This window comes from Phyllobates terribilis, unplaced genomic scaffold (genome assembly GCF_046119375.1).
Source record: "Phyllobates terribilis strain yellow unplaced genomic scaffold, ASM4611937v1 Scaffold_1__5_contigs__length_1240528914, whole genome shotgun sequence".
Lineage (NCBI taxonomy): Eukaryota > Metazoa > Chordata > Amphibia > Anura > Dendrobatidae > Phyllobates > Phyllobates terribilis.
Genome location: NW_027362761.1, coordinates 380,186,827 through 380,214,195, shown reverse-complemented (window position 1 = coordinate 380,214,195; position 27,369 = coordinate 380,186,827). Strand labels below are relative to the sequence as shown.

The 27,369-nt window shown below is 43.2% G+C and overlaps 1 protein-coding gene and 2 non-coding genes across 3 annotated transcripts in view; all 3 read right to left on the bottom strand.

The window, feature by feature from the left end:
* KREMEN1 (kringle containing transmembrane protein 1) overlaps positions 1-27,369 on the bottom strand; it is a 243,886-nt gene that overhangs the window by 21,764 nt on the left and 194,753 nt on the right. Inside the window, exons 4-6 of the mRNA XM_073676402.1 lie at positions 26,817-26,941; positions 21,578-21,731; positions 12,222-12,554 (exon numbers count right to left, since the gene is read on the bottom strand). Of these exons, the coding sequence (XP_073532503.1) occupies positions 12,222-12,554; positions 21,578-21,731; positions 26,817-26,941 (612 nt within the window). The remainder of the gene's footprint in view (positions 1-12,221; positions 12,555-21,577; positions 21,732-26,816; positions 26,942-27,369) is intronic.
* On the bottom strand, positions 11,897-11,969 carry TRNAR-UCG (transfer RNA arginine (anticodon UCG)). Its single transcript has one exon. It is a non-coding gene; the product is annotated as a tRNA-Arg (tRNA).
* TRNAR-UCG (transfer RNA arginine (anticodon UCG)) lies at positions 11,997-12,069 on the bottom strand. The gene has a single exon. It is a non-coding gene; the product is annotated as a tRNA-Arg (tRNA).

The window sequence follows — 27,369 nt, the reverse complement described above, 5'->3', positions numbered from 1 at the left end:
TGTACTTTTTGTGATTTTCTAACATCTTATCAACAAGCCTATCATTGTGGGCCAGGGAGTCTTTCAGACCAAAATAAGGGTCCATACTAAGCTTAGTCCCGTGTAAGGGACATAGCCCTAATAAAAAATGTACCATTATTGTTTTAATAAATTGCAGTGTTTGCCCATGGTGGCTCAGTGGTTAGCACTGCTGATTTGCTGCACTGGAGTCCAGGGTTCAAATTCGACCAAGGACAACATCTAAAAGGAGTTTGTATTTTCTCCCCATGATTGCGTGAATTTCCTCCGGGTACTCCAAAGTCATACTGTTGGGGAATATAGATTGTGAACTCCACTGGGGACAGTGATGACAATATCTGTGAAGTGCTTTGGAATATGATTTTGCCATATAAGTAAGCATAATAAAAAAATAATTAATTATTAAAATGTGCTAATGTTTTGATCAAATGGATCTTGGCACTTTTTCAGCTACTTGTTATACATGAACACTCTACAGGAGCCAGTGCTGTCAATCAAGGAAGAGAGGACAGAAACAGATGGAAAGTAAGTAAGAGGATAGGTGCCCTGAGTCACTTGGCCATGCCAACCATGCACCAGACACCTCATTAGTATATTTGAATATAGAAGGATTTTAGGCAAACGCAGCAATGGATTAAAATACAGAAGGTACAATTTTTATCACAAGTACTGTGATTAGTTTGAACAGTCGCTTTTTGGTAACAAACTTCATGTAAAATCAAACATTCATTTCTCCTGGACCTGGTTAATATAAATTCCCTGCTAGTTACAAGCACTTCTGTGGAGATGGACTATGGAGTGATAAAAATATAAAAATAATTAGCTTTACTCCACCTTCCTTAAGCGACTGCATAGAATATGACAATTTTCATGAAGGTGCTTTGTACTTCAGTCTCGATGAAAGTTACACTGGAGTAAGATGCTCCATATTCATTAATAGTCTTGCCCCTCTTAATGAATTTGGAGCATCTTTCAGCTGCCATTCGCCACAACAAGAAATGTTACGCCAGTCGAAGAAATTTATGCCACTTCTGTGGCACATATATTATGATGAATTTGTTGTTCGCACTGGGTAACACCCCCTCCCCACCACTTTTTAAAAAGATGCCATTGCTGGTCAGAGGTGGCAGAAAAACAGCAAACGTTGTGACATTTTTGCAATATTTATCATAGTGTTATCGTAGAACTTTGTTGAAAACTTTTTGATTAATTTGGGCTGAAATGTGTAGTTATTTCTACTACTTAGGATTGGCACTAAGTTCTTGATGTTAGGTCTCCTTGTTAAGAGCTACTGTTTGGGTACAATATATAACTGAAATTGTATATTCACTATACACTAGAAATAGGATAGGACCATTCCGACTGGGTACACCTTGTCGCAGTGGGATGGCTTTTATGCTTTTTTTTAATCAAAATAGTGTTAACTAAGTAGTTATTTACATGTACTATTACTATTTACTTATAACAGTACATTTAGTTTTTTTTACTTGGGTTTTATTCTCTAGAAATAGAGCATCGGATAAAACTCCAACTCTACAACTGAGCTGCACTGGAGCCTCTTCAGCCTGAGAATCAGATTACAGGAAAGGTACAGACTGAAGCCATCACAATCACTTCCACTTTGATGTGACAAACTTGAATAAAACAATTTTATTAAACACTCAGACAAAACTGTTTGCACATTCCACGAGTATCTGTGTATATATGTCTGTTCTTGTGAATAGTACAAGAGCAGTGGGCTAGTTAACCCATTATTGTTGGTACGGTGGTTGTATATTCCACGGTTCTGCCTCTTTCACTAGTGATGACAAAGTGACGGACAAGATAACGCAAAAGGTTTACAAGATTTCACCATCAGTATATTTTGTTAAAGAGTTGATCTGATGTGCGGTACCCCTGGAGGCTTCACTGAGCAGCTCCATGGTTAGACCCACTACATCTTTTATGTCTCAAGTAAAAGAAGAAGAAATTACTGTTCATATTTTGGTGTCAAAAACATATATAATTCCAATCTATTCCTAGCAAGGTTTAGTATCTGCCTATAATGCATGTTAAAAATGTATATAGAGGATCAGAGAAGTCTGCATCTCTGTTACACTGGCAGCGGCAGCTATTTGGAGCTTCCATAACATACTGAAGCAAGAATAGTGCATGTGTAGCACCCTGAGGATTCGGCTGCTACAGAGGTATTGCACCTCAACCCAGAGGTGTGATATTCCACTCCCGGGTAAGGATGGAGTGTGGAACTGAGCTCAGTTAGCTGCATGCACTACACACATCCCATTTCCGAGGAACAGACCAACGGTACTCCCACTTGGAAATGTGCAGGTACGACAGAGTCTGTTCCTGGCTGGAGTGGGAGGGGGGTGGAAAATCCCAGTAGTGTAGGGGCAGATAGGGGGAGCAGTCTGGGTAGTGCTAGGAGCTCATTGGGTGCTGGTCACCTGAGCTCACACATAGAGGGAGTATAAAAGGTGGGAACCATCTAAGATCAGGGTCAGTCAGTCAGCCACAGTCAGTCAGTCAGTCAGCCACAGTCAGTCTGTGAGAAGTAAGTCTTTGCAGAGCAGTGGAAGAAAGCAGAGGAGCAGAGCAGCCCCAGGCCCAGAGTGAGAGAGGAGAGAACGAAAGACCCAGAGGGGGAGAAAGAAGGAACTCTGAGAACTCAAATACAATCACAGGGTGAAGAGTTGGCAACAGGGTACCGGATCCCAAACTGGTGGGGGCTACAGCATACCTCAGCCAGAGACCGGAGGCCGTGGGCAGCATCTGCCACGGCCACCCACCATATCCACCCGGAAGGCAGACCACGCATAGGGTCAGGGAACCCAGAGGCAAGGGTTCGCCAACAAGAGGCCCGAGGGAGCCGGACATAGGTGGATCCCTGGTGGGGAAGGCCAGAGACGAGGACAGGACAGAAAGGGAGCTCAGAACCACGCTCCAGAACTACTTGGGGGTTGGCCGAGTCCAGGACCTGGTGGACGCAGCACGGCTCGGGTGGTCACTCAAGGCCGGAGTGACCGGAACATCTGCAGTAAGTAAAGAACCCTGAACTGCACAACCCGACTCTGACTCTCATTACCATCATCCCTGCACTTCCACAACCACCATCCTCTGCACCTGACCCCCTGAGGCTATACCCCTCCCGTTGGGGGTTATACCACCTAAGCTGCACGAACACCATCAGCCTCAGCGGACCCTGCTGCAGCGGCGGCCGTAGTGACCGCAATTCAACGGGTGGCGTAGTCGACATAAAGAACTTTAGTAACATCAGTAAGGACTGCCACACACTGAGCTTGACACCCTGGGCACGGACCGGGTCACAGCCACTCGGAGACTACAACCCCCATCTGATCCGGCTCCGGGTATTTCCCTAACAGCACTGGCCCAGGGGGTGCGTCAACTTTGGCGTAGTCGGCAGGATAACGTGCCCGCAACAACCGGGTACTGCGTGCCTGAAGAAAAGTTCATCGTTACCTTAAAAAGAAGTCTCCTGCCGGTTCCGGAGGGTCCCCGCCATCGGGCCCCATCACAGGTCATTTCCCGCCGGTTGTCCGCCATTTGCAGCTTTTTCCCGCCATCCATGGAGTTTCCGGCCACTGGGAGACGATTCCCGCCATTTCCGAAGATTTCCCGCCTTGGAAGAGCGGACGCCATTATGGGCGTGCCAGAGGGTGGCAAGAGGCCACCTCCCATCGTGGGCCAGGTCGAAGAATGGCGCCAAAAGCGGAAACCGCCCCCACCAACAGAGACTGTGATGCTGGAAGTGTCCATCAGCGTGAGAGAACTGCCCCTGGAACTGACAATCACGAAGTTGCCCCGGGACCACCCTCGATGTGGGCGGAGACAGAACAAGAGAACAAAGATGGGTGTCGCCTGGAGCAGTCTGGAGAGAGCGCACCCGGAGACAAGACGTCTGGAAGAGAGTCCAGAGAAAGCACACCCGGAGATGGAGGGAGAGCCAGGCAGCACCGACCCAGTGGTCAGGAGCCTGATGCGGGCCGCCACTCCAGGCAGCACCGACCCAGTGGTCAGGAGCCTGTTGCCGGTCGCCACTCCAGAAGGCCTGCTGGAGACAACGGGAGGAGAGCAGAGCAGCACCGACCCGTTGGTCAGGAGCCTGCTAGAAGCAACGACCCCACTAGGCTTAGTGGAGGTCCTGGCACAGCTCCCCCGAGATCGGGAGTGTGCACAGACTGCGCTGGAGGGCCTCGCACGGAGGATGGCCCGGGTGCAGCGAGAGACGTTAGCGGAGTGGAGCCGAGAGATGGCCCAGCAGACAAGAACCCGTCAGCGGAGCACGCCACCCGAGACGAGGAGACAGACCGCCTCTGAGGATGGCGCAGGAGGACTGAAGGCCGGAGACGGCGCCGAGAAGGGAGCCGAACGAAAGGAGGCAGGTAAAGGGGACGTCACTACCCCGAGCCGGGAAACCGCGTACCTGCCCCAGCTCCCCGTCGCAGAGCCCGAAGTATCCCCTGCCGTGCCCGTCGCTGCAACGTCACCGCCGCAGACTAGGCCTCAAACGGGAGCCGCGACCCCTGTGATGTCACACGCCTCGACCCCGAGCGTGACCAAGCAGGAAGTACCATCGGCCTGGTCGCAAGGCCTAGTACCCCCGGGCGACGCAATACCAACAGCGCCCCCTACCTCCGCGGAGCCCCCGGCCTGGTCGCAGGGCCAAGTAACACAGGGCGCCGCCGTTCTTACGGTGCCCTTCACTTTTCAGGTGCCCCAGGCCTGGCCGCAAGGCCTGGGCAACCCGGGCGCCACCACCGCCGCGCCCATAAAACCAAGAGTGCCGCATCTGGGAGAAGATCTGTTCGCCCAACACACATGGCCGGACGGGCAGCCCTTTGTCTGGCCCAGGGAGTACTACGAACAAGAGCTCCAAAAGAGGGCAAGGCCCATGTGTGAGCCCCTGATCCCGGCTCCGAAGCCCGTAAAAAGGACCTCGCCCCCGCTGGAGGAGGCACAGTTTGAGTGGGACCCCACCGGAGAAGATCTCATGGGGTTCACTCAGGAGACCCGGGCAGCTGCAGCGGAGCGTGCAGAGTGCTGCCGGCAACAGCTCGAGGTCTTCGAGAGGGAGCGGAGAGAGAGGCGGGTTCGGGAACAACAAGCCCAAATAAAGAGCGCGGAGCAGAAGAGCCGGGCCAGGAGGAGTCCCCGTGCAGCTCATGGTCCCCCTTCCACCGGGACTGTGATCAAGTTTAATATGCAGCACGGGTGGGGCTTCATCCGAGATCACCGCACCCCAGGCGACGTCTTCGTGACAAGAAGAGACGTTGAGTCCCACCTACCGGAGGGACACAGAGGTCGTGACCTTTATATAGGGGACGAGGTCACCTTCACCCGGCACAAGTGTGCCAAAGGACCCTACGCCCTCCATGTGCATCGCCTGACGGAGGAGGAGCTGCGGTGTGAGGAGGAGCAAGAGGACCCGGACGGGTCTGAAGCTAAAGTTAATCACAAAGAAAGAGCAGGAGGACGTCGTCGTTGAGGACGGCAGAGTAGAAGCTGTATATAGTTGCCCGTCGGGGCACAGTGAACTGTTGCTGCTAATATAGTCCCCGTTGGGACCAGAGAATTGAACTGTTACCCGTATTTCCCTTAATCCCACTGACCGAGGACTCAGAGCGGTCATATCTTTCCTAATACCTGGCCGAGGACTGAGAGCGGCCATATTCCCTTGTATATAGTTGCGCTTCCTAAAGCGCCCCCTACCGGTTTTATAAGAAACTGTTTTATTCCAAGAGAGACTGTCGCACTTTACCCGGTCACAAGTTGCACCGTGACCGGAGGAACCAGAAACAAGAATGTTTCTAATGAAAAGTTTTTATGAAAAGTTTTATATGATGTTTTATTAGGTTGTTTATGCAAAAATTGTATGTTTTGGTGTTTTTTATATCTTACAGCCCGAGGACGTGCTGTGATTTACCAGGGGGGAATGTAGCACCCTGAGGATTCGGCTGCTACAGGGGTATTGCACCTAAACTCAGAGGTGTGATATTCCACTCCCGGGTAAGGATGGAGTGTGGAACTGAGCTCAGTTAGCTGCATGCACTACACACATCCCATTTCCGAGGAACAGACCAACGGTACTCCCACTTGGAAATGTGCAGGTACGACAGAGTCTGTTCCTGGCTGGAGTGGGAGGGGGGTGGAAAATCCCAGTAGTGTAGGGGCAGATAGGGGGAGCAGTCTGGGTAGTGCTAGGAGCTCATTGGGTGCTGGTCACCTGAGCTCACACATAGAGGGAGTATAAAAGGTGGGAACCATCTAAGATCAGGGTCAGTCAGTCAGCCACAGTCAGTCAGTCAGTCAGTCAGCCACAGTCAGTCTGTGAGAAGTAAGTCTTTGCAGAGCAGTGGAAGAAAGCAGAGGAGCAGAGCAGCCCCAGGCCCAGAGTGAGAGAGGAGAGAACGAAAGACCCAGAGGGGGAGAAAGAAGGAACTCTGAGAACCCAAATACAATCACAGGGTGAAGAGTTGGCAACAGGGTACCGGATCCCAAACTGGTGGGGGCTACAGCATACCTCAGCCAGAGACCGGAGGCCGTGGGCAGCATCTGCCACGGCCACCCACCATATCCACCCGGAAGGCAGACCACGCATAGGGTCAGGGAACCCAGAGGCAAGGGTTCGCCAACAAGAGGCCCGAGGGAGCCGGACATAGGTGGATCCCTGGTGGGGAAGGCCAGAGACGAGGACAGGACAGAAAGGGAGCTCAGAACCACGCTCCAGAACTACTTGGGGGTTGGCCGAGTCCAGGACCTGGTGGACGCAGCACGGCTCGGGTGGTCACTCAAGGCCGGAGTGACCGGAACATCTGCAGTAAGTAAAGAACCCTGAACTGCACAACCCGACTCTGACTCTCATTACCATCATCCCTGCACTTCCACAACCACCATCCTCTGCACCTGACCCCCTGAGGCTATACCCCTCCCGTTGGGGGTTATACCACCTAAGCTGCACGAACACCATCAGCCTCAGCGGACCCTGCTGCAGCGGCGGCCGTAGTGACCGCAATTCAACGGGTGGCGTAGTCGACATAAAGAACTTTAGTAACATCAGTAAGGACTGCCACACACTGAGCTTGACACCCTGGGCACGGACCGGGTCACAGCCACTCGGAGACTACAACCCCCATCTGATCCGGCTCCGGGTATTCCCCTAAAGAATATGGCCCAGGGGGCGCGTCACATGTGTAAAGGGTCAATGAGGTTGATCAACCATATATGGGCTACTCATGCAGAAGACCCCAAAGTTTTACGGTTTGGAGGTCTGGAAAGGGTTCAGTTGCCCGTCCAAGGAGGTGATCTCCATAAAATTGTCCTGCAAAGAGAAGCCCGTTGGATTATGCGAACAGGTGCACAGGGCATTTTAGGTTTTAACTAAATGGTGGCCCGATTATAACGCATCGGGTATTCTAGAATATGTATGCGGCCGACCGGGCACGACTAATCAGCAAAGCAGTGTTTAAATGGGTTTTGCACTACTTTAAATTAACCCCCCAATGTATCCCCCCGGGGCCCCTAATGAATTTTGTAATTACGTCATGTTGTCAATACTGCTTGTGACAACATCGCTGACCACGCACAGCCAGCACGTAATTCCCCCGGCTACAGCCGGCTCTTGCTTCCGTTTACATCACGACTATTTGCGGCTGCAGCCAGGGGTCTCCTGTTCCGCATACCACAGTGAATGAAACGTGACAGAAGTACTGTACGTCACACTGTGACTGACAGAACGTGTTCACTGAACGTGACAGAAGTACATCACACTCTGACTGACCGTGTTTAGTAAACGTGACTGAACTATGTCGCACTGTGACTGACAGAACGTATGCATTAAACGTGACAGAAGTACATCACACACTGTGACTGACAAAACATGTTCAGTACGTCATGGGCAGTTGGTGAGTCACATGACCACATGGCCGGAGTCAGCCCTGCTATCTCCCGACTTGTTTTGAAATCCCCCGTCGCTGATTGGCCGCGGCCGGACCAATCAGCGACGCGGGATTTCCTGGACGGACAGACAGACGGGATAAGCCGATTATATAGTAGATGATAAACTGGTTATGTCAAATTTTTTTATGAGTAAATTTCTGATAATTCCTTTTTTTACTTTGCACTAGGTGTGGTGATTGTTTTCTTGTGTTTGGTGTATTTTTTATTTTTTATTTTTGCAGTCCAGGTGTGAAATCGTTAAATTAGCAGCTTGTGGTGGGTGGGACTTTTCTGTTTTTTTATATCCTCCACTGGCTTGTCTTTTCACACACCTTGGGACCCGTTGAAGCGCAAGAAGGCACGAAACGGCCATCGTCCGGAGGTTTCCTTCCATTCTCCCCAGGACCATTTTTAATGGATCAATAAATTGTTGGCTTTTAATAAGAAGATCGGTGAGTGCTACCTTTTTTCCTTTTTGCATGTGTAAAGGCCCCCGAGTACATTGGATAAAAATCAGCTGAACCCCCTGATTTCAGCATGACCAAATACACCCCCAACATGGAAGAGATGGAATGGAGATTTAACAGCCATTTCTCTTGTGCGGTCCGGAGAAGAGTATGGCAGCAGCTATCTCATGTAGAACACAGGATTGCTCGGCGGAGCTGAGCTTTCCTGTTTATGGAGGAAGTCAGAAGAGATTGCTGAACTATCATTCTGCCGGCTGCTATCTAATGTGTAAAGAACCTTGACTAAAAAGTATCAATATTCACTGTAATGTTCTCTTTTCATATTTAAAGTGAACCTGACAGCTGATACATGCTGCCCATCCACGGGCAGCATGTGTCAGGCACTGACAGTAGGATCTCGGGTATGTTTTACTCTGAAATACTAAGACGTTTCAGAGAAAATCATACTTTAAGGCCATCGGGGACCGAGCAGCGCTGGAGACTAGTTGCACAGGTGGATCGTGTAGGCAGAGACCTGTTACACCAGGGCAGTGGGCAGGGAGAAGCCGCCGGGGACTCACCTGTCCGACTAGTCTCCAGCGGCTTTTAAAGGCCACGTGCACACATTGAGTATTTGGTGAGTGTTTTACCTCAGTATTTGTAAGCCAAAATCAGCAGTGGAAAAATCAGAGGAAAAGTATAATAGAAACACATCACCACTTCTGTATTTATCACCCACTCCTGGTTTTGGCTTACATATACTGAGGTAAAAAACTCACCAAATACTGAACGTGTGAACGTGGCCTGAAACACAGCAGCATTTCAGAGTTATACATACCTGGCTGAGATCGTACAGCCAATGTCTAATACTATACATGCCTCCTGTGGATTGGGCAGCATGTATCAGCTGTCAAGTTCCCTTTAATATTAGGAAAAAATGTTTACTGTATCAACTAATAAATAATTGTAACTATTAATTGTATTAAACTCACTTTTCATGAATCTTGAAATAATGAAAAAATTCTAAATTCAGTTTGGTTACCATTAATGATTAAATCTTCTTAAAACCTATAGTTGGTAATGCGTCAGACAAACTTTTCTGTATCTTCTATATTTTACATGGATTTACAGTAAAGATTATTGGTTTTTAAACCACTGCGTGTTGGACTTCAAACTATCATTGGAGCTTATATATTTGGCGAGGGTCTACTGCCAGGAATACCCCGTTATACTTGAAACATAGGTTTAAAAGGAGGTCAACTCTGCCTGTTTTGAAAACTGCCATCAAAGCAATGTGAAAAGCTTCCTATAGACTTAAACATGTCAGAATACATTTTCTTCTGATGGTAGAGCAACTCCCTGGTAACCAACCTGTGTTAAGGACACCAGGTGGGACTTAAAAGGCAGATATTTCTGCTTGGCTGGTTACCTGGAATGCTGACACTCTATTCAATATGGGATCATTCTGCAGTCTTCTTACAATAACACCCTTAGATACCAGACAATAATGTTCTCTACAGCTGCCTATTCCTTCATTTTTATAGGTAGGGAGGGGCTCATTGAAGGATAATTGACCTTACAATGGGAAAACTCACTCAAAGAGAAAAGAAACTTTACACCTTGGATGCTATTGAAAACGTCCAGCAACAGAAGATCTTGCAAGTCACATTCTTCTAGTAGTAAAAGACCGGACTTGTTTTACTCCTTTGCAGTTTGAGCAGCTGTTAAAACATACATGACAAACTGCCTAGTACTTTAAAATAATGGCTACAGATGTACATATAAAATCTATGTGTTCCACAGCCATCTGCTCCGATCCGGCATGGCATAATTTATGCTTTAAAATTAGATCTGTAAAGCAATATGCCTGTTTGCATCACATATTACACATTCAATTCTTCGGTCTTATTTAATGAGAATGAGCATTTTGAATTAGTCTAAACGTAGAGGACACCTGTCATCTAACCTACTTTACAAGTTGTGTTTTGTCCTGGGCATATATATGATTGTACAGATTTAAATTCTTAATTTAGAAAGATTCATCATATTTTTACCATCAGAATATCTACATTTTTTAATCCTATATTGACTGAAACAGCTATTAGTAGCTATGACTAATATAAAATGAATTTATACAATATACTTAACAAAACTTTCAGTCTGTCTGTAAGACAACTGTCTGCAGCAGTAGCACACCATCACAAATTTCTGCATTAAGTGACCAAGAATGCCAAGCCTCACCTTTCTAAGCCCCTTCCTTCCTTGTTGTCTTGATTTCTACAAGACTGTTTCATGAACATTTAGAAAATGTTGCTCACTTTTATTAATATTAGATATATTGGCAAAGGAATTGTTCACCCCATTTTTTATTTGACAAAAGACCCAGAGTATCCATAAAATAATAAAAATCCCATACTGACCTACTGATATCTCGTTGCTCCACTGTACCACTGCCTGAATTCCCCACCAGTCTTCTCTATTCCTCTTCTTGCGTGGTCGGCATATGATCACTGAAGCCAATCAGTGACATGCAGTACTCATGTACCAACCATGCTGGGACAGGAAGAGAGGCAGAGAGAATTATAGCAGGGGACGTGGGCCATGATACAAAGCAGTTGTGGGAATCAGTAGATTAGTATGAGATTTTCTAGCAAAGTTTAGTCCTTTGTAAAAGTCACATAAATCCATCATACTGCCTAAAGAGATAGATAGATAAGTCCTAATGTTATATTCCTGTTAGACTTTAATGAGCAGATGACTGTATCGGACTTTGGGCTACGATGTCAATAAAACATATAATAATAACAGGGCTGAAACATGCCCAGCCAAACCGCAAAATCTTAAAAGGAACCGGTCACATGAAAAAACTCTGCGCCGGGTAAGCTCAGAATGCTATTGTGATGCCCTGCAGCTGCAGGCTATCACAGAACTCCTTGGTGTTGCACAGATGGGATTCTCCCCAGTGGCCTCAATGCATGCAGACACCTCCACCCAAGTCCACTAGATGAAGCCCTGTCAGGTATATATATACTGGGGGGTGGAGTTCAGGAAGTCAGTCAGTGGGAAGCAGTAGTGTGACACGATGCTGCAGCACCAGACAAGCTGAAGTCTGTGTGGCTGAAAGCCAGGCTAGGCCCAAGCTGCGGGCTAGTCTGGCCAGTGAGAGCCTAGAGTGGGCTAGAAGGCAAGGAGAAGAGATACAGAAAGGAGGTCTTACACCCGCTCACTGGGGAGCAAGACCAGAAGTGCACACCACCTACAAGTACCCCGGACCGTACCTGACTACCACCTGCAGTAAAGGTACTGAAACTAGCCCCGGTGTGTGTGTCTGTTCTTCCTCTGTATTAACCTGCAGATTAACACCATATCTGCAGGTTAATAGCATTTGGTCACATGACAGGTTCCCTTTATAGTCTAGTATATGCATAAAATTTTTCATGTGACAGGTTCCCATTAAAGAACATGGAAAGAGACTACAGCGACCACAAAGGGACTCGAACCCTCAATCTTCTGATCCGAAGTCAGACGCCTTATCCATTAGGCCACGCAGTCAACAAAGAACATGGAAAGAGACTACAGCGACCACGAAGGGACTCGAACCCTCAATCTTCTGATCCGAAGTCAGACACCTTATCCATTAGGCCACGCAGTCGACAGCGTCTGATAAGGCGTCTGACTTCGGATCAGAAGATTGAGGGTTCGAGTCCCTTCGTGGTCGCTGTAGTCTCTTTCCATGTCGACTGAGGTTCCCATTAAAGTCTAGTATATGCATAAAAATTATCGTGTAAGAACCATTACTCTTACCTTGGTATACAAGTGCAAATCCTTGGGCCTGATTGATGCGATCAGAGAAGAAATACAAGATGACAAAATCTAATGAGATGTTGAAACTCTGTGATGGGTGGTTCCTGCCATCAAATCGTACCAAAACCTGCTTTGTATAGCCGTCCAAAAGCTCCACCATATCTCGTGAGTCTTTGATGTCAAAGAAGGTAAAGTTAAAACTAATTAAAGTGGCTCCAGGAACTTGTATTGTCCAATAACAGGCTTTTCCCGATCCGTATGAGTCTGGAAAATCCGGGGAGTAGATAACAGCAGCCTCCTTGGTGTAATTTCCACCACATGCCCCAATAAGTGCTGCAAAGAGAACAAAGTGGTGAATTTTACATTATTTTTCAAGTTGCGTGCCATATTTGTGCAAAAATGTGTCACTTTTTACTGAATCAAAGAGGCAGCTATGCAGTTGATATTGGGATGATGGTAGATGGATGTAGATTTGACTAGCCCTATTCCCCTTTTCTACGTGGTTATAGGACTCCCTTTGTCCATAATTGCAGCTATGCAATGAAAAAAAAATGAAATTAAATACATTTCAACTTCTTTGTTCTAAGAACTTAAGGCATAGACCATCACTAACAGGGGGCCCACTTTGCTCTTTAATATGGAGCCCCTCTGTTTTATGTACATTAATGATGATAGCGATATGGACAAGTCACAAGACTCAGGTATATTTTTATACAATCTACCAAGAAGTGTTTGACAAGGTGTCCTTTAAATCCATGAGAATAAGTGCAGAATGCTTACAATACATCAAATGCCTGGACTCACTTTGCCCTTTTTTGCTTAGCAAATATTTATACAAATGTTTCATAAAAAAATACTTGATGTTGAAATGTGCAGAAGAACCTTGATTTAACAATTGCATAACTCAAATATTTGAATTTTTGTTTTTAATACTGAGGCACATATTTAAAACACTACGTCCAATGTGCCAAAGATTATGGGCGCAAACACAAAAATCTGTGTCCAGACAAACGTTTTAAAAATGCCAGGAATGCAAAACTTGAAGAAGCTAAAGAGCTTCAAATATATTTTTCTTGCAGATTAAAATTGTTATCTTTCTTCCTGTCTGAAAACTATAATGAAATGGAACTGTGCAAAATTAAAATTTAAATAATTACTAACAAAAAGGATGCAAGACTACACTATATTCAGTTTAATCACATTGTGGTATTTTACAGTTTACAATACATTTTTCTTACAAGGATTACTGAAAAAAAGCTGATCACAGGCTGCTGGGACTCCCATCATTCAACAATAATCTACGGGAGAGCATGGCAGCAAGTATTTTGTTACTCTTGCAGTGCCATCATTGGTAAAATGAAGCATTAGATAGCACAAATTGAAATCAATGCTTGTCTGAACCCGGTGACTGGCTGCAGCTGTCATGTGCACTGTAGCCATGATGTCACCGCTGCAGTCTATCAACAAAAATCGTTATAGTGGCACAGAGGCTTCGCTGGACCTGGTATGTAAGTAACATCTGAGTTTATTATTATAACCTAGTGTAAGTCAATGGTGATAAAAACTTGCAACAGAAGATGAAGATGATATATTTTTTCCTAGAGTGAATCTTTCCATTTAGACATTCACTACTGACCTCACCATGTTCTTCTAGTATGTTGCTAACATTTAACATTGGGACAAATGTCTTTGCCCTACTTATTGTGAAGCTGAAAGAATCTGCTACACTAGGAATGCCAAGTCAGGAAAAAATTATATTTGGCAAAATTACCAAAATCACTGAGTGAGAAAAATGATTGAAATCCAGTGTACGCCACCCCACCCACCTCTACTAAACGCCAGACAACAATCTTCTGTTCTGGTTTCATGCCCTGGCCTTGAAGGCTGTGAACCAAAGACTAAATTCAGAGCCACATACTTGAGTTCCCGCAAATCGAAGGCGTGTGTGACCACAGCTGTGTCCTTCTCTTGAAATGTTCTTTCTCAATCTGACCCCTAAGTACACAATGGTCTGCCCACTCTCTCTAACAAGACTGCACCACATTGTTCTCACAGGCAGGCCTTTCAGAAGCTGGAAGCAAGAAGCAGTAAATGTTTACTAGAAATGACGGTATATCTGCACCACAGCGTGATGTGGCTTCTGGACACTAAGAAGCTCCGGAGGATTTATGACTAACCCAGTTTGGATTGCGGCTTCATTTTATTGTCCGGGTGAAAAGTTGTACATAATATTTATAGAGGGGGAATAACTTTAGGCTCACGCTTCTCTATAGATAATACTTGTATGTGTACTGCCTGTATGTTAACATCTAGGCTTTTATTATGTGTATAGGTACAACCTGTTCTCCATATCCTTTCTCCAGTTGCCACTTGGCCCATAACATATTGTTCACAGCTATTATATCTTTTTGGAGACAGTGGTATGAAATGACGACAGCTCGGAAATGCTTCAGACCTGCTGCCGGCAGCTGTTGGTCTGGATGCCAGGCTGGTGAGATATCTATTGTTAGATCTGCTCCCAGAGGTTGTAGCCTTTTTTTAATTTTGCTTGCAGGATCCACATTGTGATGCTGATCCTATGATCTCCTTTTGATGCATTAGAATTTATACCATATATAAAGTATAACCCTAGTAATGTTAATCCCAAAGACAGACGAAGAAACAAAGTCACTCAGTGGCTACGGGACAATTGCTTTTATGATTCCCTGGATTGTTTCAATTCCTTCTTCAGGATTTTCCTATCACATAGCTTTTTATGCTATTGTTACATGATTAAAGATAAACTAGAAGCTAGTGTGGTGCATCCCTACAGCCATGTGTAATTCTGTAGCCAATTTCTTAACAGCACTGTCTCCTCGTCTCCTTTTTGTAAAGTGACAATATCAGACTATCATTGGTTACATATATGGATCAGTTACAGTTTTCCCCAGTTTCCACAAAAGAGCAGTTTTGTAAACCACAGTGTATGAACAGGGACCTAAGGGGATTTTCTCATTTTAGCTTTGATTCGGACAATTCCTTTTTGTGAGGGTTGAGTCACACAACCGTTTTCTACACATGTGATAAAAATGGTTTGATTATTCTGATCAGACTTTGGCCAGAATTTGATCAGTGTCATCAGACGTGGAGAGAAAAAAAATTATCCACCTTCTTCATTCCATCAGTCCGCGAAAATTGGACCTCACTCAGATGTGGTCCGTGTGTGGTGTAATTTTTTTCACGCTAGAAAACTTTACCAGGTCCCAAACATACTGAGAACAGTGGATAAGACGGCTAATAGAAGATGGCCTAGAATCAGCAGCGTAGCAACCGTGAGGGGGTAGAGAGTGCCCCGATACATTTAAGCCCTGCAGTAGAGCAGGGAGACATGATGTCCCTGCACTACTGCTCTCCATTCCATAGTGCAGGTTGCTTTAAGACTGCGAATTACAGAATTACAGAGTTATGCACTGGCCGTCCTGTGCGTGCGCTGATGCAATGACATCAGCGCATTGGTCAGCTTGCGCTTTGCCGGTGGACTCATCAGGATCCTGGATTAGGTGAGAACATGATGTTTTTTATTTTAATTAAAACTTGTGTGGCTGTGGAAGTATCATAAAGAATGGGGGACCCTCAAACAGTGTGGGGGCTACTGTGGTGGGACATCATACAGTGTGGGGGGCCACCATACATTGTAGGGACTACTGTGGGGGCTTCACACAGTATGGGGCTCTCAAAGTGAGGGAGCCATCATACAACATGGGAGCTAATGTGTGGGCCATCATATGGTGTAGGGACTACTGTGAGGGCCATTATACAGTGTGGGAGCCAATCTAAGGGCAATTATACAGTTTGGGGGCTACTGTGGGAGCCATTATACAGTGTGTGAACTAATAAGGGGGTCATTATACAGTTAGAAGGGCCCTAATGCAGTGTGAGGGCCCTCAAAAAGTGTGGGGATTACTGTGGGTGGCCCTCAAGGCCAATATACAGTGTGGTAATCAATATCCAGTCTGGGGGCTACTATGTGAGCCATTATACAGTGCAGGGGCTACTGTGGGGGCAATCATACAGTGTGTGGGCTATTATACACTGTGGGGGTCATTACACAGTGTGGGTGCTAAAATGGGGGCCATTATATAGTATGGGGGCTATCATACATTGTAAGGACTACTCTGGCGGGCAATATACTGTGTTTTCAGGGAGAAGTGGGAACATAATACTATGTATAGGAATCTGTGGGCCGATCATACAGTGTATAAGGGAGCTGTGGGCCCACCATTCTGTATAGAGGAGATGTGAGGGCATTATACTGTGTATAGGGGAGGTGTGGGCTCATCACACTGTGTATAAGGGAGGTGTGGGCCCATCATTGTGTGTATAGGGGAGCTGTACATGTGAGAACTCAGGATATAATTAAATGTTAAGTGGGCACTTAAGAAGTATTATTGCTATAGGAGCACTTAGGGTATTGTGACTGTTAAAGGTGAGCATCGGGCATAATTAATTTCTAGAGGCAAAATATGGACACTGTTTTCTAGGGCACTTGCACAAGGCATTAATAATTTATAGGGGGCAATTTTACCATCTAGAGACCACAAAAGAGGCATTTTACTTTGTGAGTGGCACAGTGGGCATTACTATCTGGGGCACTAAGAGGTGCACTGTTATTGTGCCAAACAGGTGGTCCAGTAATAGGAACCCACATATGGAAGCAGCGGCTGAACATTGGGTTGAGTAGTTTGTGTAGGTTGGCAATAGATGGGGACTGTGCTGGAAATATGAGAAGTTAAATGTGACTTTGTTGTAAACTCTGTAGATGAATCGTGGCTGGAAGAGTTGTCATGTCGATCTGGGTAGCTGGAAAAGATGGGAAAAGTGAATGACTCCATCACAAAAAATGTCAGCTGTAAGTCACCATCTATAACTGTACTGTGATGTCTTATATGTTCTACCACTATAAGGTCACCATATGGTGGTAATATCTGGTTGGTTTTCGTATAGTAATTTATTTTCAGTAACAGCCCGGTCATCTGTTGAAGTTCCCCTATAACCCCAATTAAGCTGTGCCACTGTAGTTGTAATTAGGGTTACCTGACTAGGAGCCCACTCAGATGTTTAACCCACCACACCCTCCGAGCTGAACCCCTAGCTACACTTCTGTCTAGAATGTTGGGGTAACCACACCAATGAATCTATTGAGATAGGATCTATATTTCAGTTTTGTAGCAGAACCCAGAGTGGAGCTACTGTATATTGGTTGAGAAGAGAAGGGCCAGTTGGGCATTTGCAGCTGCTTGATAATATTTCAGTAGAACTTGCTCTCTAAGTCCACCCTTGAGTCTATGTGTATTAAGTATACCTTACTATTATGTGTTGAGAGAAGCCCCTAATAAAAGAAACAACTTTTGTCTGTAGGTTGCGAAGGATATAGGACTGGACAGACACTGGAAGAACCCTAAGTAGTTATAACAGTTTTGGTAACCATGTCATTTTGATTGCATTGATATGACCAAACCAGAATATCACCAGGGACCCTCCAGGTGTTCATCAAGGCCATGAGAGAACAGATAGTTGGGGGTAAACGGCAGAATACAGGTTGGCATATGACTGTGTAATTCCTAAGTAACTCAGATGGAAAGTGGCCCATTTACAGAAAAAGTTATCTTTCAAGTGGGGCAATTGAGAGCCATTAATTTGTCTGGATTAATTATAAGACTTGAGATGGAGGAAAAATGTGACAGAAGCTGTTGTAGGTTGGGCAAGGACGTATGGGGTTGGGATGAAGTGAAGGAAATATGGTCTGCAAAGATTTAGTTTGTGATATACTAATGCTACATCAATCTGGCTTAGGGTCTGTACTAAGGAGCATGGGAAGGGGATCAACTGCAAGAACAAATAAGATGGACAAGAGGGGGCATCTTTGCCTTGAACCTCTGCTTATAGGGAACGATGAGTAGAACCCCAACTAATGAATCGTAGTAGAGGAAGCAGTGTACTAGGCAGATAGACATTTTTAGAAATGGGGGCCAAAACACCATTTTTGGAATGTTAATTGCATATATTCCCAAGCAGTGGAATCAAAAGCCTTACTGATATCTAGCAATAAAAACATTTCTCATAGAGCTTTTTCAGACATAATATGGGAACGTTGTATGGCTGTATGGATGCTATCCACTAACTGATGGCCCAACATGCATTTTGCTTGGTTTCTATGGATAAGCGAAGCTAGAAAACATAGTCTTTACCTTCATGAGTAAATGCCATTTACCCTTCTGTTATAGACTGCTGGGTATTTCAACTAAGGTCATGCATTTTTTAAATTGCAAAAATATTAGATTATCTGGGAATGCCGAATCTTAACAGGCACTGCAACTAAAGCTGAAGGATAGGTCACCTGTATAGCACAAAGCCTTCCATCCACTTTTTTCACTCTGAAACCTCAACATGAAGGTGTTTCTTTACATCAAGAAATAGTGTTCAGTACATTGGTATTCTCTGACATCTGCTGTTGTATTTGTGAAGCCAAAAATGATATTCATGTAACCTGTCTCGTCCCTATCTAAACCTAGCAGCGTGCTTGTAACATTTGCAAGGCAAATTATTAAGGTTGTCTCTTATTTTTATGGCAATTGCAAATTATTGTGATAGCCATTTCTGTTTTTTACCTTCCAGATAAATGTTTGCATACAAACACCCAGTTTGGATGTGTATAAGCCCATCTGCATTTGTCAGCTCATCAATGTCTTCTAAAGAATAGGGCAAATGTATAGAAACTGATTCAAATTTGGATTTATAAACGGCATTCATGTGCAGCATGTATTGATCTTTATAATAATCTTTAGTTCTAAAGCGACAACATATTTCGCAGAACATTATGATTATCATATATTTATTAAGCTGCTGCCAACCTGTTTTATTGATTTTCATTATCTATATTAGTTTTCTAGTTTGAATCAATGTCAGCACAGAATGACTGTTGCAACCAAGCACAGGCGCTTGGTGCACCGTTGGCGTGGCCAAACATTTAAATGCACCTACCTACCTACTTGTTTTCCATTTATCCCTACCCTTCTTTGGCTCTATAAAGTCAGAGCTATCACTCAAAGAAAAAAGGGAGGATAGATATAAAAAAGAAGGTGGGAAGGTGCGCTGAATTTTTTTGGCACTCAAGGGACACTGAGTGCCTGTACTTAGTTTGAACAGACTCCCCTTTAAGCACATACGATTTTCTGAATTGTAAAATATGGAAAATGGCTTATACCTCTCAAGCTCTTATGACTCTAAGAATGTAGGATCCAGTTCAGACATTGCCCTCTCCGTCCTCTCCCATAATGATCTACACTTCACTCACACTTGCAGCATTAGACACATATGAGGTTAAGTGCAGGGCAAGAGACCTGTGACTGGTCCATACATGGATTGTGAAACATGGACATACCAGAAGTTTACATACACTTTATAAAAAGACACATATGCATGTTTTTTCTCAATATCTGACATGAAATCAGAATAAACCTTTCCTGTTTTAGGTCAATTAGGAATACCATAATTTTTAATATTTGCCTAATGCCAGAATAATAAGAGAGAGAGAGAATGTTTTAAGGCATTTATATTATTTACTGCAAAGTCAAAAGTTTACATACACTAAGATTACTATGGCTTTAAACAATTCTGGACTGACCATATGATGATGTCATGTGTTTGGAAGCTTCTGATAGGTTTTTTGGCAACATCGGAGTTAATTAGAGACACAACTGTGGATGTATTTTAATGCATACCTGAAACACACTGCTTCTTTGTGTAGCATCATGGGAAAGTCTAAATCAGCCAAGATATCAGGAAGAGAATTGTGGACTTGCACAAGTCTGGCTCCTCCTTGGATACAATTTAAAGATAACTGAAGGTACCTCGTTCATCTGTACAAACAATTATATGCAAGTACAAACAAGAGGGGAATGTCCAGCCATCATACTGCTCAGGAAGGAGACGGTTTCTGTGTCCCAGAGATCAACGTGCTTTAGTCCGACATGTGCATATCAACCCAAGGACAAAAGCAAAAGACCTTGTAAAGATGATGGCGGAAGCTGGTAAGATTGTGTCAATATCCACAGTGAAACAAGTACTGTATCAACATGGGCTTAAAGGCCACTCTGCCAGGATGAAGCCATTACTCCAAAAGAAACATAAAAAAGCCAGATTAATGTTTGCAAATGCACACAGGAACAAAGACCTTAATTTTTGGAGACATGTCCTCTGGTCTGATGAAACTAAAATTTAACTTTTTGGGCATAATGACCATCGTTCCGTTTGGAAGAAAAAGGGAGAAGCTTGGAAGCCTAAGAACACCATCCCAACTGTGAACCACGAGGGTGGCAGAATCATGTTGTCGAGTTGTTTTGCTGCAGGAGGGACTGGTTCACTTCACAAAATAGATGGCATCATGAGAAAAGAAGATTATGTGGCAATACAGAAGCAACATCTCAAGACATCAGCCGGAAAGTTAAAGCTTGGGTGGAAATGGGTCTTCCAAATGGACAATGACCAGAAGCATACTGCCAAAATGGTAAAAAAGTGGCTTAAGGATAACAAAGTCAATGTTTTGGAGTGGCCATCACAAAGCTCTGATCTCAATCCTATTGAAAATTTATGAGCAAAGCTAAAAAAAAGGCAGGTGCGAGCATAGCGACCTACAAACCTGGATCAGTTACACCAGTTTTGTCAGGAGGAATGGGCCCAAATTCCGATCAACTATTGTGAGAAGCTTGTGGAAGGATATCCCAAACGTTTGACCCAGGTCATTCAGTTTAAGGGCAATAGTCCCAAATACTAATGAAATGTATGTAAACTTTTGACTTTGAAGTAAGTAATAAAAATGCCTTAAAACATTCTCTCTTTCATTATTCTGGCATTTGGTAAATATTAAAAATTATGGTAATCCTAATTGACCTAAAACGGGAAAGGTTTATTCTGATTTCATGGCAGATATTGAGAAAAACATGCATATGTGTCTTTTTATATAGTGTATGTAAACTTCTGGTTTCAACTGTATGCAGCCTTTTCTGATATATTCAGATTTTTTTCTTTCCTTACACTTAATTCTTTAAAATTCTTATTTTCTTCACCTAAAATATCTCACACACTCCTTATTTCACAATTAAAACACCAATACAGGCCACAATCATTTTTGTCTTATATTCTGTCGCTCATTGCACTAGCTACCAGTCATACATGTCCGCTCTCATCTCCATTTACCAGTCTACTCGTTATCTTTCCTAATCCAGTTGCCTACATAAGAGTTTATTGTATATTTATTTATATTTTGGAAGGTATGCAAAAACACCTCCAAAATATTCTAATACTCTCTGGACGCTTACAGTCAAACAGGTTGATACGCCCATCCCCTCCGCATGGCTGTGAATGGTCCCCAAAACAGACACTGCTGCAATCTGTGCTTGGCGTCTCTCCATGTTTTCTGTAATCTGCATTATTGCCGCAGAAGCAAGCAAACCCAGACTCCAGTCCTGCATACTGGGAAAGAGAAAAGAAGAATATTAGTAGAATATCAATAAATTCATTTTCAATTATTGCTTACTTAGGAATATACTGGTGATAATTTTATTGTGTATTGGCAGGATATATCATAACATTATTATTGGTGGGAAGGTCCCATTGGGTTTTCTCCAGCACAGAGGTGTGCCCTGCTACTCACTGTGCAGCAAACTGTAGCCACAGTGGGTGGCCAGGACATTGTTGAATGGGGAAACTGTGAAGTACAGCACTTAATTAGTGTTGTGGTCTTTTTAGGTTTCTGGAGCCTCTTACATGTTTGGACCACCTTCTGAGCATGGAAAACCCTTTACATTTGAATAAGATATTTATTTTAACCACATTCTGGACATGGAATACCCCTTTAAATTTCAATAAGATAAGCAGTAATATATTGTCCAATTTACTGCAAATCGATGCACATATAGATTCCCTATAATTATGAATTACATAAGTGGCCCTCCCACCATAAGCCATTAATAAAACGGCCATCTTCAAATGTGTCAAAGACATTTTTGGGATGGTCCAGGTGTGGTCTATACGTCTGTACCACCTATAGCTACACCCCATAAAAGAGCTGCTGTTTGGGTTTTTATTTTAATCAAGTTAAACTCTTTAATGAAAATGTTGGCCATAACAATTGAAGATTTATTGGAATGGCATTCTACAAAAATGCGATTTACGTTAAAAAGATTGAAAATGCAAAAAAAAAATTGCTGCGCTTTTAAAATTAGCGACTTATATATCACAATTGAAATATCTAATTCTGGTAAAATGTTCGCTACAGCCTAATGCTGTGAAATACGGCCTTCTCCAGCATTGTGACTGTAAATGTCACGTCAAGGAGGCTGCTATTGACATAGTGATTTACACCAGAAAAATAAAAAAAAATGTCTGTCATCTTTACACCTGTCTTTATTTTAGCTTTAGGTACAAAAACAACCTGTCTGTGACAGTACAACTCTTAGGGCATGTCCGCAAGTAGTTTTATTTCATATGGATTTTCTCCCATTTATTGCAATAGGATATACACAGTAATTTATGGATTTTATAGTTGCTTAAAAAAGAGACATGTCACTTATTGAATTTGTTTCTGGTCAGATTCCATCTGGTGGCAACATGCATTTTAGCCTGAGTCAATCAGGCTGAGCCAGATACAGACACATGGCAATTCCAGGCAGCCCCAGATTTTGGCTTCATATACAGTTGTGCTCAAAAGTTTACATACCCCGGCAGAATTTTTCCTTTCTTCGCCTTGTTTCAGAGAATATGAATGATAACAAAAAATCGTTTTCTCCACTCATGGTTATTGGTTGGGTGAAGCCATTTATTGTCAAACTGCTGTGTTTTCTCTTTTTAAATCTTAGTGACAACCAAAAACATCCAAATGACCCTGATCAAAAGTTCACATACCCCAGTTCTTAATACTGTGTATTGCCCCCTCTAACATAAATGACAGTTTGAAGTCTTTTGTGGTAGTTGTGGATGAGGTTCTTTATTTTCTCAGATGGTAAAGCTGCCCATTCTTCTTGGCCTCCAGTTCCTGTAAATTCCTGGGCTGTCTAGCATGAACAGAGCACTTGAGATCTCCCCAGAATGGCTCAATGACATTGAGGTCAGGAGACTGAGATGGCCACTCCAGAACCTTCACTTTGTTCTGCTGTAGCCAATGACAGGTCAACTTGTCCTTGTGTTTTGGATCGTTGTCATGTTGGAATGTCCAAGTTCGTCCCATGCGCAGCTTCCGGGCTGATGAGTGCAAATTTGCCTCCAGTATTTGCTGATAACGTGCTGCATTTATCTTTCCTTCAACTTTTACCAAGTTTCCTGTGCCTTTGTAGCTCACACAACCCCAAAACATCAGCGATCCACCTCCGTGCTTTACTGTAGGAATGGTGTTCCTTTCATCATAGGCCTTGTTGACCTCTCTCCAAATGTAACGTTTATGGTTGTGGCCAAAAAGTTCAATTTTGGTCTCATCACTCCAAATTACCTTTGTTCCAGAAGTTTTGAGTCTTTTCTCTGTGCTGTTTGGCATATTGTAGGCGAGATACTTTTTGGCATTTGCGCAGTAGTGGCTTTCTTCTGGCGACTCAACCATGCAGCCCATTTTTCTTCAAGTGCGTCCTTATTGTGCATCTTGAAACAGCCACATTGCTAGTTTTCAGAGAGTCCTGAATTTCAGCTAATGTTATTTGTGGGTTTTTCTTTGCATCCCAAACAATTTTTCTGGCAGTTGTGGCCGAAAACTTTGTTGGGCTACCTGACCGTGGTTTGGTTTTTACAGAACCCCTGATTTTCCATTTGTTAATCACAGTTTGAACGCTGCTGACTGGCATTATCAATTCCTTGGATATCTTTTTGTATCCCTTTCCTATGTTATACAGTTCAACTACCTTTTCCCATAGATCCATTGACAATTCTTTTGCTTTCCCCATGACTCACAATCCAGAAACGTCAGTGGTTGGATGAAAGATACACACTGATTACAAGCAAACAGGTCACAGGTGAGGATGTTACCTTTAGTAGCCATTCAAACCCATTTGTGTCAAATTCTGTGCATTTTATCAGGCCTAAATCAACAGGGTATGTGAACTTTTGATTAGGGTCATTTGAATGTTTTTGGTTGTCTTTAAGATTTAAAAAAAGAAAACACAGTAGTGTGACAATAAATGGCTTCACCCAACCAATAACCGTGAGTGGAGAAAAAGTTTTTTTGTTATCATTCATATTATCTGAAACAAGGCCAAGAAAGGAAAAATTCTGTCTGGGTATGTAAACTTTTGAGCACAACTGTATGTTTGTATCACACTCCATATTATATATTCTCAATAAAAATACATGTTGCATCTTAAAGAGAACCTGTCTCTTCCAAAAATGCTAAGAAAGCATTTAAATCCTGTGTGGCTGGCTTAATGGAGCAGAATCTTCCCCTTGATGAAGCAATGGTGAAACGCTGTTCAGGCGCATACACGTGAGGAGTAGTGGATCAGATAAATATGTTTTTTATAAGGATTTTTGACTTTTCAATGCTCCTGTTTGACAATCTATATGGTTTATATAATGATATAAGATTATTATATATGTCTGTGGTTTTCATTTTACCCTGTGAATCTGTTAGGTATTATGTTGTCTGATTGGTTAACTATTTATGTACTCGGTACTTCTAAGTTGTGGCTTTATATATCAATTCATTACTGATACTATAATCAGAGTTAATATTACTTGATAAATAATCTATGTATTATAATATATTACCTATTCATGCACTTAACGCTCATAGTTTGTGGTTCTTTCCTCATGTATTACCACACCATAAGTAGTGTAATCTATCTATTTGAATATATGAACTTTCACACTTTTTTTCCCCAGATATTTGGGTAAGGTGATCCTTTAATGTTATCATGGAGTATATTTATATAATATTTGTGTCTTATTTATTTTTCTTATATTCACCATAAATGATTTTTTCTGCAAGATGTCACTGTTATTTATTGCTAAATCTTGGAGCCTGAGATAAATGAATTTTCTAGATCCATTTTATTAGATCTTTACTGCCATTTTATTAGATCTTTACTGATAAGCACTTACTCCCTCATTGGTATTTACAACAGTATGAACTTTTCCACCTTTTTAATTGGTTTTAATGTGTTTTTGTAATTAATATAAGAAATAAAAATGTAAATTTTGGATAATGGTAGTCATTCCTGCTGGTTTATATATTACTTTTAGTTATTACATGTCTAGTATTCATCTGTCATATGTGGCTCTGTGGCTTTGGCCATTTTTATAAGTTCTGATTTATATACTATTTACATGCAAATTACCAATATATCACTATATAGTAGGGTATATGGATGGGACAGGTTCCCTTTAAGACACTCATAAATCTTAGCTGTTGGCTGGATAGTTATTTCTCCTGACTCTTCCTGGTTCTCCTATTTCCTCCCACACTCCAAAGACATTATTGATAGGGAAATTAGATTGTGAGCCTCAATGGGGACAGTGATGATTGTGTCTTTAAAGCGTTGTGGAATTAATGATGCTATAAGTGAGTAAAATAAATAAATGTGGCTTTCAATGGGAGAGGGGAAAAAGTGAGTGCCAGAAAAAAAGAGTGTTTCCTGCAGAAAGAGAAGGTCTGGGTGTTTGAATCCAAACAGTCTGGCCCTTCTCTCCCCCGACATCATTTCTTGTGTGTCAGAAACCCACCATAAACATTAAAGGGGCAGATGATTCAGCCAATATTGTCGGGTTTGGCTGACTTTAAACCAAGAGTGGGCAATTCATTTTTCTGAGGGGTCACATGAGAGACCATAACTGTTGTGGAAGGCCGAACCAGTAGGCTGAAATTAATTCTGCTCAATATTAATATTGAGCAGAATTAAGTATGCTGACATCCTCCTATATATTGTATGCCCCCACATAGCCTCCTATATAAAGTATGAGCCCCCACATAGCCTCTTCTATACAGTATGAGCCCCACATGGTCTCCTATATACAATGTGAGCCCCCACATAGTCTTCTATATACAGTATGATTCCCACATAGCCTCTTATATACAGTATGAGACCAACATAGCCTCCCATATACATACAAATATCCCATACACATGAAAAAAAAACACAACAACACATACTTACCTCGCTCCCATTCCCCTGCCTCTCTGATCTCTCCATTGCACTGACTCTCCTCACTGCATAGTTGACGAGATGAAATGACGTCATCGATTCTGCTGTGCGTGTCACATGTTGATTGGTGGAAGATGAAGCCGGTGGCCCCATCCTCCACCAAAGTATTCCTGGCTGTCTGCATCCCAAGGATGCGGAGAGTGGTGACAGCGAGCGGCAGCGGATGGATGTCAGGCGAGGGTATGGTGCGGCCCATGGGTCACTGTTTCAGCCCTTCAGCTGTCTCATCCGCACTTTGCTCTGCTTTAAACTATTGTGTTTGCGAATCTTTATTTCTAAATGTTAAATGTTGGTTTGCAGAATGTCAGTCAATGCCCTAACCCAACCACCACCCACCCACATCTAAAATACTAAACATAGCTGTCTATAGCCAAACCTTGTAGCGTTGTCTCCGGCACATAGTAATGCAGGTTTGAATTGTCTGCTTGTTGGATGTCTCAGTGATGCCGGTCAGAGGAGGTGGGTTCCCATGGTCTTTGAAGCATCCTAGGTTCCCAGGCACTACAAATTAATTAAAAATAAGTTTAGTTTCTCAATAGAAAGCATTTAGCATTCAAAAGAGATCAGTCATCAGACACATTCTTTTGTTATCTGGCGTTTAAAAGATGCCATAATACATAGAAATTAGTGGGTGCAACTACTGGCCCTCCAATTCTCAGATCAGGAAGACTGATATACTGGCTTTCTACTTATTGTCACACTGTTTTCTACGATAATCAGAATTGCAAAGAGTCTGATGTTTTTTATTCACCCTGCTCTGCAGATTTGGAACTTTTTGGGCCTGGTCTTTCAGTGTTTCAATACAGTTTTTGTAGCCACCAGATCCGCTGAATAGAAAAAGACACTTTGCTTGTTTAGTGGCTCTAGTGGTCAGTGAAACTATAATGAAATAATACATTTTTAATACCTTCAACCTACTTGGGCCCAAA